Source organism: Columba livia, chromosome 3 (genome assembly GCF_036013475.1).
Source record: "Columba livia isolate bColLiv1 breed racing homer chromosome 3, bColLiv1.pat.W.v2, whole genome shotgun sequence".
Taxonomy (NCBI): domain Eukaryota; kingdom Metazoa; phylum Chordata; class Aves; order Columbiformes; family Columbidae; genus Columba; species Columba livia.
In genome coordinates this window covers 30,515,186-30,529,735 of record NC_088604.1, presented here as the reverse complement: position 1 = coordinate 30,529,735, position 14,550 = coordinate 30,515,186, and the positions used below count along the sequence as shown (strand labels likewise).

Sequence of the window (14,550 nt, the reverse complement as noted above, 5' to 3'; positions counted from 1 at the left end):
ATCTAGATGGTTTAATAGAAATATTTTAAGTTGCTTTTCATTACAAAGCTTTCCTAAATGCTTATAATGCTGATACACAAACTCTGATGGGATCACATACACACTTATTGTTGATTATTTTTCAACACACAGTAATAAGGTGGGAGTTTGAGTCTACTTATTACTCACTGAGATAAAGTCCAGGGGATTCACTGTGTAGTTTAGTTTACTTCAAAAATGCAGTGAGCTTCTCCAGAAGCTGAAGATGGCTCACCACCCTCTTGGGATCAGATGTTACAAAGAGCTGGGAGACATATGTGGGAGACATATGATTTTTTCGTGTTTCAAGGCACAGCAGAGGAAAATGAATGTAGTCATAGGGCATATGCCTTCCCTTTTGTTTCCTATCCTAGATTAATCAGATCCACAGGTAGAGTCTAAGGTAACGAGATGTGCCCTTTCAGCAGCTCTCTTGAACATGCCTGTCTCTTCTCCTTAGTGTAGAACTCCTGCTGAACTCCTACTATGTCCAGATCTCTGAGACAAAAGGAATGGAAAACTGTGATGCAAGATACTGATGACCTTTACCTTGTGCCAGATGTTAAGAGAGTTACATTTGTCTGATATTTCTTCCTTTGATGGGTAGCTGCTGCCCTTTCTTGCCAGAACAATGTATTTGTGCAGACAACATTGTCTGGCCCATTTCCCAGAAGACAGTATTCTAAATGTCTAAACAACTGCAGTGTCGAATAAAATGTTAACCCACCCTGTTAGTCAGTTTCTGTTTCTTAATGTATTGATGGTCTGGATTTCTTCCCTAGTTTGTACTTTGTGCTCACACTATACCTTCTTTTTTTCTGAGTAGAAATCAGAAAATATAGACTTCTTAAAAAAATTTGAAACTGTCAGAAAAAAGGTACTCTTGTTCCATATCTTGACTGTTCCAAAAGCAAAAATAATCTACATGATAAAATTTCACAGCTGAATAGAGTTACACTTCTCTGCTCTAATTGAAATGACCTTATGAAATTCAAGTTAATAATAATAATAATAAAAATAAAAATAGAAATAGATAGTTTCAAATTCTTATCATTATACATTTCAAAAACATCCACAATTTTATTTATTGGCTGCTAACACTACCTGGACAGAGGGCAGTGTTATTGCAAACCCTTGATTCTCTTAAAGGGCCGCTGCAGTGTGTCCCGTAAGGTGATACACAAGTTCTGGTTCGCACCTGCGACCCTTGACCACAAGTAACTGAACACGTACTCCACTGGGCCCACTCTTCAACACCAGATTCACCTGTATTCAAGACAACAAACAAACATGAATATGGACATAAGTATTAATTAGACTTTTTTTTTTTTTTTTGGTATTTCAGAAACTCATTATCCTCTGTTCTTATAAATCAAAGAAAAAAGTACCACACCAAAATAAATATCTAAAAGTTCATGGAGTAAAGCAGCTGTGGAAAAGTGCAATGAATAGAAAATAAAGACATCTACAATGCTGCAGTCACATAACGCCTGTCAGAGGGAAACCCTTTGATCACTTAACATCATTTACAACTTTATGAGAACCACTGCCCTTCAACACTTTAGAAACAACACTGCCCTCGGGATGTTAAAAGAACATACACAACTCTTCTTATATCATAGCAAAGGATTTGTCTTTGATATTTATACCTGTCACTCTAGAATGAAGGCTAGGTAATACTTTAAGGAACTCTACCAGTAAGTGAATTCTGATTTAAAACAAACAAACAAAAAACCCACACCACTTATTTTTTATCTTTTCTTCAACAGAGGAGAGTCATCTAGCATTTGAGAGAAGTTCCCTGGCAAAAAGGAAGCACTTTGCTTACCAAATTTTACCCTGAACAGTGGGATGGGAACTTTGATTTGATCACTTATTTTACAGATCTGCTCCTTGCTTTTGAGCTACAGATGGGCTAAATTCTTGGACGTGCTAGACCCCATTACATAGACCCCTATGGTACATAACACCATGTTCAAAATTGTCAGATGTGAATTATTAATACTGTACATTTGAATAGTGTATTTTTTTAAGTGTTGAGAGATAGCACATTATATTATTTCTATTTTTTTGAAAGCAAGTCTTGCATGGATGCTCAGGAAGGAGCTTTGTTTCCACAAACAGCCACACAGGCAATTCTGGAATTCCTTTCCCAAAGGCATTCATGTTCAGAAAACTGTCTCCCTTGTGTATTCTCAGAAAAATAATGTGAATATATTTCAGTGAACAATTTGAGTAAATAATTACGGATTAACTTTCACCTTCTGCCATTAAATATCAGTCTAAAATGGCATGTCGAAGCCTCTATTACACCCTTCATTATTAAAGCTAAGTCCTTTTTGAAACAAAAGGGATTTTCTGCTTTAAATCGGTGGCATGATACAATCTTCAGTCTTTAACAGCTTGCTTAAAATTCCAGTTACCTCAATATACCTCTATTCTTCCAAAAGTTTTGATATTGGTTCCAATCAAAGTAATGTCTGCAAACCAAGAAGACTCTGGTGATACCTTCCAAGGATGCAGTAAACGATATACCATTTATTGAAAATGTGCTTTTGTAGCAAGCATCTGTTCAAGCTCTTTTGTTGCTTGTTTCCAGAGACCAAGCATGAAACCTTTACAAAATGCTCGTCTCTGCTAGTCCTCTAAGGGGCACTTCTAAGGCTATTCAATGCTTTAAAAAAATGTGCTTCTTATTGAGTAACAAGACAAAATGCTTTAAAATTAGCACACAAATCCCTCTGCTTTTCATAAAATTATGTGCAATTCTAATAATTTCTATGGACAAGGACAAAATAATGAGATTTTTTTAAATGCAAAAATTCACCAATGTTATTTTTGTAGTCACTTTCTTGATTTGTTAGGTGAGAAAATGAGATATTTAATCACTTATTATTGTTTTAATGACATTTCTGATATTAATTTAACATTTTGATTAGGTTGTTGTTACATGGCTTGGGTTCAGGTTAAATGACATAATATCATACATATGGCTAATATCTAGGTAGGCGGTAACAATAATGCAATATGTATTATGAGCCCTATGTACATGATGAAAATACTTGTATTATTATGGGTTTCTAGGTGTTTTTTTGGTCTTTTCCTGCACGTTTGAAATTTGACTTTGTTTAAATGGTGTAGACAAAAGGTCAAACAGCAGAAAACATCAATGCTCAAGATATTACTCATTAAGAAAAAAGTCACATATACCCAGTGTAAATTAGCTATTATCCAACACAGACATGGTGACAGTACATAGCTAGTAAAATGCAGAAATCAAGAATTAAAAATTTACAATTTCAGATACCTTAAAGTAATAGAATGTTGTTCTTAAACCTTGGAATATGATGAAAAATAACAGTAATATGATGCTAAGAAGCGTTATTGTATTCAGTGAATTTTGAAATTAATATTCAGTATTAAAAATTTTGAGCAAATATGTACTGTCTATTCACAAAAAGCAGAATCTAGCAATATACTTCACCATACATAAAGGACAGAAGGCTTAAATATTTGCTGGAGCAAGATCCTGCACACTAAATGATGTATGGTGCAAAAAGAGTGAAATCAGAGAAAATCAAGCACAAATTTATTTTGTCAGCTGCTTCATTTCCTTTCGCACAATACCTTATGATTTTTTGGTTATTTTTGATTTTTCAGAGTATTTTGTACTGCTGCCAATATGTTTTGTTTATTTTCTAGAATTAGCCTACATTGCCTATATAAATGTGAAATACATCTTCCATTGCTTTCTTTATGGCTTTTCCATTTTTTTCTTTTCTGAAATGAAAATTACAAAAGGGCTACTTTTTATTTTCCTTCTAGTTTTCAGTCACTTGAGAACTCTTAAGTTTTTTATCTATCATATCAAACCTACAATCTGAAATTAACTATTGGCAAGCTTCCAAGCCCCTGTTGCTTGACACGTAAGAGGAAATAACTTACTGTACGGAAGGCCTCACTGATCTGTGTAACACTTACCTGTATCATACTCTCTAAATCCCATAACATCTAAGGGAAGGATCAGTCCAAATACATAAAATGACAAATATAGGAAAATAAATTATTCATACAATATTTTTTTTTAAATACAATGTTTTACTGCCTCATATCACTCACAAACAAACAGGATAATGCACATTTTAACACCACATTTTAAAACTCTTCCATTCCCAGCAAAGAATTGGTGGAATAAGTCCACTATTCTAACAGTATTAAATAGTTTTTATAAATGTTTTCCAGGACAATTCTCTATTCTTGTCCCTCTGCCTTTTTAAATCATAAAAACATTTTGTTGCACTTTTGCATCTTTTTATTATTACACAAAATAAAATACTAAACGTGCTTAAAATATAAGAAACTGCACAGACTCAGTATCAATTTATTCCAAAGGCTATTAGCCTTCTTAGTACATGGGAAAATTAATGAGAGAGATATGTTAGAAAAAACCTTTAAAAAGATATCACATTAATTACATCACAAGAAAATGAATGCATTAGGGGTGAAGAAAATATGCAATGATCACTACAAAGAAAAATCGAAATGAGGAAGAGATGAAAATTAGTATGTCCAAAAAGAGCACAGTATTACTTAAAATGTGTTAATCTACAGTTTGTAAAATATAGATTTCCTCAATGCTGGGCATGTAAATATATATGCTCTGCTGATATATCTCACATGCTTTCTAAACAGGACCTTGAAAACCAAGCCTGTATGATTTTGAACACACATGTCCCACTCCACACACACAATCTATCAGAAGGTGATGGTATTAGTGCTGCATTTATAATGCAGTTCTCTAACACCCATAATAGATGCACTGCAACGAGTGAATAGAAATTATCAAATACAGCTTTTACCTGATCATATGAAAGTTTTAGGGATTTATATGAGGAAATAAACCAGATCATCTCACTTATTTTTTGGAGTAATTGTATGAATTCAAGAAGAAGCATAAAAGCAAAGGTGTTATTCTATGTAGTAAGCAACTAACATTATAAATCTGAGCTAGGTATGTCAGTAATAAGTTCTACTTGCCTAACAAAATCTGCATGACCACCAAGAGGGTTCTCTTCTTCCACTGCATTTTCTTACACTATTATCACTTGGGAGTTAGCCAACTAAGTACTACAAATTAATGGGAGGGAAACAGACTTTTCCCCCCCTCTTAAATTTTTTAACAAGCGAATCTACACCAATTGGCTAGGCGAGTATTTAGATTACTTAATATATTGATTTCTGCAAATCTGTTAATTAAAGCACCCTACTACTAAGGAAGTCAACATGCAACAGAACTAGAAGCAATTATAGCTCTTTTACTAAAGTGAATATAAAACTGGAAGCATTATGTATGACTGAGGCAGGCATATTTTCTAGGTTAGTAACTGTGGAATACAGAGTAAGTTGTTTCAAATCCATACAATAATTATGGGGCACAAGATTTTCAATGCAGTCACTTACTGGAATGGAGTGTGTAGGGGATCATTAAAGAATTAGATTTTACCAACAGATGCACAGACCATTAGTGATGCAAAAAGGGCAGTAGTTCTGGTGTATGAGAGCTTAATTCAACTCACCACTAAAAATTCATCACTGGCCTCAAAGGCAGCTGTGGTAACTGTTGGTAAATAGGCTTTTTTGTTGTTGTTGTTGTTTTTTGTTTGTTTGTTTGGGGTTTTTTTTGTTTTGTTTTTTTTTTAACTTCAGTTCTAGGTTTTTGATACCATTTTGGTATCTTTATCAAAAGAAGATGAAGTTGCTCAAACAAAATTAGAAAATATGTTTTAGATGATAAACTGTTAGATAATTTGCACATCCAATTAAAAACTACTTACAGCCAATTTCACTTAGCAATTATGAATCTGTAAACTGGAGAACAGAGCATTGTGCTGGGCCAAAGATAGTAAATGCTGAATGTAGGCACATCGAAGTCACCCTAGTAATTAATTAATTTGATAAATGCCTAAAGCTGGGACTAGACCGTTGTCTATTTATAAAGACATTCTGAAGCATGTTCTTAACATCTTCTTTGAAAGAAGTTACTATGTCACAGTTAGCTGCTCTGTGTCATGTATGTGTGAGACTGCTTTTACTAGTAAAGACATTCATGCTTATACTAAATGACTCAGTATCCACATTCACAGTGCATGTTTTTATATGATTTACCTAATTCTCAGCTACTTTATTTATGGACTTTAACTGGTGGAAAAAAAAAAATGATTCAAAAAAAGTATCAGCTTAGAAAACTGACAAATATGCAGCAAAAGATTATGGAAGCATGCAGTGGTTTTGCTAAAATTAACAACAGGAAATAGAAAAATGTAACTGATGTATTACCAGTTTGTGCCATAAATTTAGCAGCATCAGCTTGTTCCTGAGGGACCCTTTTCTCATGAACAGATCGAGGTCGCTGACTTTTAATTGTATGATCTCCCATCATTCCAAATTCTAAAGACAGAATAAAGGTTTATGAAAGCTTGTGTGTAGACATTTCTTAAAAGTCACATACTGTCTCATGCAATATGTTCCTAAACATACCTGGAAGTTGCTGGTAAGAGTCAGGTAAGTGATCATGGCAGTTAATATCAACTTAACTTGGCTACACTCAGCTTTTAATAAATACTTAAATTTGTGTCTGCAGATATTCAAACATGATTTTATTGTATGAACCAACATTCAACGTAGTGACACATACTATAAATCAGCTCTATGACATGGGACAAAAACAGTTATTCAAATGCAGACATTTTATTCCTACATTTTGAATCAGTGCAAACCACATCAGAAAATGATTGTGACAGTGTTAGACATTGCTGTTCTATGGCAGAGCCTGCTGCTCCTCTGGAGGACTTCTATTCTGCACTCATCTTTCTGGCTGATGAAGCCTTCAATAGAAATAACGAGTCATCTTTGGGAATGGTGGCAATGTGAAATAATAATAATTTGGCCAATGAACTGCTTAATTTTTAGGCTGAATCCAGCAGAATAAATGCTTGTGAATGGTTTCCTTTCTGAAACTTTTCATTTATAAAGACTATAGGTTAATCTTGCCCTGAGTATTTAAAAAGATGTCCCCATTGATTTTAATAGGGAAATCGGAAATCCACGTAAAAATCAATAAGGCGCCAGAGAGTGGGAGAGAAGAGTGCTTCATTTTTTTATCCTATCACTGCTGCCGCTTTCCCCTTCTGGTCCTGCACAAACCTCTTAGCCTTCTACCTCATGCTTCATTTTTCCTTTTTGTGATTAAATGTGGAGAGTTCTTTGCACTTCCAGGGCGACTGGGTCTTCAGCACAGTTCCCTCTGGTCCTCCAAGGCACACACGGCTATCTACAGCTTGGTGCTAAATATTCAGTGTCTGCTGGAACTCTAATTTAGGCAGCGTGTGCTGGGAACACTGGGTTAGCACTGAAACTACTTCAACTACAATCACATGAAGTTTCTGATGAGGCAGAAGGTGTCTGAAGCACTAGGAATATCAACATTAAAAAATACTTTCTTCTGGAAAGTTACCTTGCAATTGCAAAATTCAAAATTCTCCCCAGTTTATCAAGTCATGCAGATAATGAAACTTACCTTCCTGCCTCAAAAGATGCAAAACATTATATAAGATACAAATGCTACTAATAAATATAACTTGCAAACACATTTTTTGATAGATCATTAAAGTAAACATATTTAAAATTCTGTTTAGAGTAAAAAAATAATAAAAGGCAAATATATTTTTAAGGAGTCAATCAGGAGAGAAAGGTTTTATTTCATTTCTAGTAAATTATTGATATATTTCTCCAAATTAGTGTTTCTTTTTGTAAATATTCATTAATGGCACCACTTAAAATATAAAGTTAATTATCCATTTGAGAACAGCAATGGAGTTTGCATGCTAAAGAGAATATTTGAAAATCTAATTAATAAAGTATATTTTGATTATTAAGCATCCAAAATTTTAAACACAACCAAGAACTGCATATAGAAGATAAATAAATTATATACACATACATATATGTAATATATATATATGTATGTGTATACATACATATGTGTGTTATAACATGTTATGAATATATTTTTATAAAATACACCTCTTCTACAGCTCCTCTGATTTAAGACATCTTTTTGTTCTGTGGGAAATCTCTATAATAAAAATTTTACAATCAATATTCTAATGCAAATTAAGATTAGAATGATACTTTAAAAAATTTTACAAGGGGAAGTACAGATGACCATTTTAATTGCAACTAACAACATGGCAAAGGACAAGAGATTTTATACAGCTTTTCCCCTGAAGGAGCTGTGAAAGCAAGGCATGTTTGCTCTGAGTTTGCTGCCCACTCGCAGTTTGCTTGTCAGGCAATTTAGAGGATACGGCACCATTCTTGCAGAAGACTTAATTCTATTTTTGAAGTTACAGAGTGCAATAATGGGAGACCTTTGCTAGAGGAAGGCTTTCCAGAGGCATACAGGAAGGTGGGGAATGCTCCAGTCCCAGCCCCGCAGCATCCGCACAGGACAGAGACCTCTGGTGAAGAGGCAAAAGAAAGTCTGGGAGATCAGTTTTCAGGGTTGTGGTTTATACCCAGAGTAGCTCCATTCACAATGATGGAGTAATCCACGAATATCACCAAGCAAACTAAAGTACAAGTCATTGATGCAGAATCTAATCATGCCTCAACTTTTTTATTTTTCCACTTAGCAACACATTTTTAATGTACACATTCAATTCACTTCAACTATTGCTAATGGTCTTTGAGATGCACTTTTCAACTAATGCCCCTTTGGTATATTAAGCATTTATATAGTAAATATATATGTATATAAGATAAATATTTCATAACCAAGATTAAAATATTTCTTTATAAGTTTTGTCAAAAAATGGAACTGGACTTCTGCAATGCTCTTATTTTCATATTCAGCTGAAGTATTTAACCAAATGCTGCATGAGAACAAAAGTGGTAACAGGAAATGCAGTGTCCTGGCTGGGTGATGACTTTAAGGCCTCATTAAAATTCAGGCTTCATAAGAAAAGAAAAATAAGAGTCAAGTACATTCTTGTAATGGAATCAGAAGTGTCCAGTTTCTGCATATAAGTACAAACAGTGCTCTCAAAATTGTTTAATCTAAGAAGGTCAACAGTAATGCATTTTTATGAAGTATTTTAAAATGAAATGTCTTACTTAACTGACTGCCACAGTTGTCAATAAATACTAAATAAAATAAAACTTTCCTGCATTTTCAGATCCTAGCTAAATAACAAATGTAGAAGATGAACCAGTTATGCAATTTTTTTTCCCTCAATGCTTCAGAGAGAGAAGTATGTAAATACTTTCTGGGCTGGGAAAGCATTTTAACCCAAGTCAGCCTAAAGTATGACAGAAAGCCACAATAGTTTCAAGGACCTTTTTGTGAGGGAAAGGTGACAGGGACCATCTTATTGTAGACAGTATCTGGCACAGAGGTATCCTGCAAGGTCAGACCAACTTGGTTCAAGACCTGATGTCTGGGATATAATACTGGATGTTTGAAGTGAGATTCTGAGTAAAGGAATTTTCCCATTCTCACTCTTACCTCATTTTTGCTGCTGAAGGTATTTTTGCAGACATCAGTTTCTGAACAGAATTTTTTGTTCATACCTGTCCTAATTTTCTCTTGGGTGAAATAGGACAGTCCTTCTCTGGTTTTACCTCAAACATCGATATTAATCAGGGTTTTTTTCAGTAAATGAAGAAGGACTATGAAAACTTTCAGCAGCAGACAGGTACACAGCCTGATCCATAAATCACCACCGTGATCATAAGTTAGGCCTGGAGACACGAAAGGGTTTTAATGCTTTTTCCTACATTGTTAAAACTAAAATCTGCCTGCATGATAATCAAACTCATAAAGAAATACCTTGAATGGGTCATTTCAACCAGACTGTGACTTATAACAAATCATAACATATTCCAAGCATTTGTGGTAGAAAACCTGAGGTTTAGTTATCAGATACAAGAATTTATCCTGCTGTCAGAGGTCCATTGGTGGCTATGGAAGTACAATAGTTTCCTAAAACAGGATGCATATTCTTTCCTTCCTCAGCTGTACACAATGGTTCAAAACTTGAAATTATTTTAGCAATACATATGTCTTAATATGGATGTGGTTTGTAATTTCATTTTACATATAACTCTGAAGTATGTAATATAGTTCCATGCCTTCTAGGAGTGGAAAAAATATATCTGAAATTCCAAAGTTTACAGTTGAGTATTATTGACAACAACTCTTGTCTGTAGTCCCATTGGCTTTACCTTTATTTTTATGTTATGTTATGGGAATTTTTATTCCTATTGAGTAACCTTTTTAGTTTTTAAACGAGTAGCTAAAATCTTGCAGCCAATGTAGGTGTACATTTTTAGGAGAGAAGAGAGGCGCCATGAGCTCTCTGTAGGAACAAAGAAGAAAAAAAACATCTGTTAACAGTATAAAAATGCAAAGTAGGAAGACTGAGCAATACAGAAGAAAAATACCAGCTTTGCAAGGTTCTACTCACCAATGACTAGTCTCTGCTTTTTGACAATTGGATAATCATTAAAATTAAAATATGTGTCAAACAGATTTTATGCCTCAGTTGTTTAATAATATTTGTAAGCCTGTTACATATATATCCTAGTCCTCATATGACATTATAAACCATGTTGATTTGGCTCTTATGGTTATTTTTATGTCACATTTCAAAGGAACTTCACAGTGCAAATCTATTGATCTGGTTACAGGTGTAACATCTAGTATGAATTGTGCTATCAGTGGCATAGAACACACTGACATTAAAAAAAAACCAACCAACCAAACAACACTTTTTCAGCATTATAGTTGTTGAGGGCAGCACGAATGAGCTGTTTAACTAAAAAGAAGTGATTCTGAGAACTTCAGGGTTACCACTTTAGAGTATGTAAAATGTAAAGCACCTTCTGAGAGCTGCTGTGTCTCCTCAGCTTGTACTAAACTGCCTGGAAGGTGAGATGGTGAGCAGCTCCCTCAAGTCTGATCAGAACCTTAAAATCTAGAAGAGGCAATTGATTCCCCAAAGTGACTACCATTTTTTTCTCTTACCCATAGCACTCCTGCACTGTACTTCATACTATCCTACCCACTCCTGCATTGTAAATAGTCAAATGAATGTTTTCAATTACTCTTGCGTACGGAATGAATATTAAAGATCTTGCAGCCAAAATGTGCATTAATACAAACTGTCTCACGTGAAGAAGCATGGCATCCTCTCTGTGCAAACACACAAACTTTTTTTTTCCCAGAAATTATGCAAAATGCTGATATAAGTCCCAGGTGAAGGAGGGAGTGTGGAGTGGGAAGGGAAGAAAGAAGAGGGCTAAAGAAATATATAAATAACCAGTTTGTTTCAATTAATTTTTGGACATAACTATTAACATTTCAATAGATCTGATTAATTGCAGACTTCCAGGAGCTTGAAAAAGTTCCCTGCACATCTGATTTTTTTTTTAGCCTGTTTTATAGTTTCTCCAACAAAGATACTAGTCCCATATGGAGAACGAGCAATACTGGGGGTTTCTCATCTCATTTGCAGCTGGTCAGTACAGTTTCTTCTGGTCACTAGATGGCAGAATGTGTGTTGACTTAGAAGAACAATATTGCATTGAATTGAGAAGCCGAGACTTTCTGTTTCTTTTTTGTTATAAAATTAATACTCGTATTAAAACAAGCAAACAAAAAAACCAACCACTTTATTACGAAAAACAGACTGAGGGGTTTTTGTTTGCTGTTGTTTTTTTTTCTTCTTTTGAAAGGGCTGGACTTAAAAAAATAATAAAACAACAACAAAACCAACATGAGCTACGCTTGTTTTTCCTTTACAGTAAACCCCATGACGAAAGCAAAGAAAATCCCAGGAGCACTCCCTTCCCTGTCTCCAGCCCTGCTGCACTGTAGCAGGGCACCCAGGCCCCACCGGGAAGCATCTGTTCTCAAATGCTGCATTGAAAAGGCACAGAGCTTCAGGGCATCAGTGAATCATCACTCTGCAGAAGAGATTCAAGCTATGGCTTCCTACAGAAACCCCTTAAAATGATATTTCCTCACCAGGCAGGCAAGTTGCCAAAACGGTAACATAGCTGTTAGCTGAATTAGATTTCCATGGGAACCTCTACTTAGTAAATGTGGAAAATGTTCTTAAAACAGCCTTTGCCCAATTCCTATGTAGATCCTGGTCCCATAAAAAGTCCACTTTTGGCTCTCTGAAACAGTATAGAAGAGCTTTGACCAGTTTCAAACTGAACGGAAAAACTTCTTTCACTAGAGTGAGCTCAGATCTGCACTGAGCTGTATTCATGAACAGAGTGAGAAAGAAAGATATCCCATTACCCATGAAAACACAGAGAGGATTTTAATAGCAGTGGAAATATGAAAGGCAATAGTATTTGTACAAAGTAATTTTTTTAAATTATAATGCACTCTTGCATTTTATCAAGTAAAAGACAAAGATAGGTTAATGGTTAACATTTGTAGGAAATTAGATACAAGATTTCCTTTCTCTTGCACACGGATCTACTAATATATATACGTATGCACTCTTTCATCTTTCAAAAAATTACAGAAAATAATTATGTACTCTAAACAGTCAACATATTGTACACAGGTAATTAGTTTGCGTTTGTCTCTAGGGAGACCCATTTGCTCCTAGGAAATAACACCAGATTAATATTATTGCTGCTATTTTTAATGACATAAGAAATGAAATATTACTGAATTAAACTGTAAATTCTAGCACAAATCCTGATGAGCTAAATTTTCTTGTGGCAATGCAATCTGCCATCTCTGTGCATCTCTGCAGTGACTCCCTTGGCCAGTCATTATCTTCAGTGGAATTTGAACCTCTTTATTCAAGGCTACAGATTTGGTCAGTGAAGAATATAAAAAAGACATAATATTTATTCACTTTGTATGTGCACAGAATGTTGAAACTGTGCAAGCTCTATTACTTGCCTTCCTGGGCCCAATTGCTCATCATCTTACACCTAGTCAGGAGAAACGGAGCATGTAAATCTAGTGAAGTGACTCATACCTGTTCAAAATGAATGTAAAATGTCATCATAGCAGGCAGTGTGTTTTCACATGTGCTTTGCAGAATTATAAGTAAGCAAAGAGGAAAAGCATAGGTGAATGAAAGCAAGCCCAAACTGCAGCTTTACCCATCTGACATATTTTATAAGTATCATGGCCAGTATGCAGAAAATGCTCTGTAGTTCACATTTTTCCCATTGAAGTATTTCCCTAGTAATCGACCCTAATATGTTTGCATTCAAATAAAAATGATAAACCCCATAAAGGAAATTTACATTATTGAGTTTAACAATAAAGACCTCTAAATTCAGCAGTATATTATTCTCTCATATTTCCTATTGTTCTCTCAAGAGATTCATGGATATCATAACATATTAAGAAATGAAAACATAGGGGATTACCTTTATTTATTTTTGCTTTTTTAATGAAAGACTGTAAATGAATTCGCTTGTAGTATTCTCATCATTTTAATGTTTATACTATAATAACTTATTCATGAGTAGCCTTTAAAAATTTAAAGTATATTACCATAATAATACTTTTGTGTCTTCATTCCTTCTTTGCATTTCATACTCTTTTACTTCTGCATTGAGTATTTTGCTTTCTTTAATATATTTAAATAATTGAATTATTGATATGGTTAGCCAGTGCAGTAGCTATTTCAGAATAGCATCATTTTTATATAAACGATCTCTTTTTTATTGAACGCTGCACCAAAGTACCTAGATATCATACACAGGCTAGTATGTGCCTCTTTATTGCTCTATACATTCACAACTCAAGAGAAGATGACTGACGATAAACTGTAATTTTCTAAGGTATTCTTGAATTCAATAATTTAATTCTGTTTCCTTTCTGTTCTACAAACACTGAAAAGTAAAGGTAATTGTAGAAAGCAGGATTCACAAGGACATCCAGGCTATCTCCTTGCCCTGCAACTATTTACTGCAGACATTCCTGCAGATGGTTGCCTAATCTTTTCTAAATGATTGCAGCATTCATTAAAATTTGAGATGAATTATCTATGAATTTATAATGGGGAAGTTTACAGTCTGTAAAAGATTCTGAAGCTGTATGAAGAGAAAGAACAAGAATCAATGTTTTAAATAATAGGTACTGCAAAATCTACTCACGAAGCACAGTTAAACTGAATGTGTTTTGTTTTTTAGAACAATAAAGCTTCTGGGTGAAGCTAAATGATATTACATGCCTTTTGAAGAGCATTTTTTGTCCTTGTTCAAGTCTACTATTTTTTTTTTTTTTGCTCTTCAGAAGAATAATAAAAAATGGGGGAAGTGTCAATTTTACACACTACATTTTAATCATAGGAAAACATGACAGAAATGAATGGAAAACCAGTGATTCAAAATTTAAACTTCAGAAGTTTTCCACAATAACAAAATCCTTCCTTCAGGAATACATGCATGGTATTTTAAGCAGGAAAGCACATGAGAGATTTACCT

At 34.4% G+C, this 14,550-nt stretch overlaps 1 protein-coding gene across 9 annotated transcripts in view; it reads right to left on the bottom strand.

The window, feature by feature from the left end:
* ADGRB3 (adhesion G protein-coupled receptor B3) overlaps positions 1–14,550 on the bottom strand; it is a 443,632-nt gene that overhangs the window by 257,692 nt on the left and 171,390 nt on the right. For 5 of the 9 annotated variants that reach the window (XM_065056220.1, XM_065056221.1, XM_065056215.1 and 2 more), the window contains 3 exons: positions 6,355–6,465; positions 4,000–4,029; positions 1,123–1,284 (listed from right to left, as the gene is read on the bottom strand). In XM_065056220.1, the coding sequence (XP_064912292.1) occupies positions 1,123–1,284; positions 4,000–4,029; positions 6,355–6,465 (303 nt within the window). The remainder of the gene's footprint in view (positions 1–1,122; positions 1,285–3,999; positions 4,030–6,354; positions 6,466–14,550) is intronic. The other 4 variants (XM_065056219.1, XM_065056217.1, XM_065056223.1 and 1 more) reach the window with 2 other exon arrangements.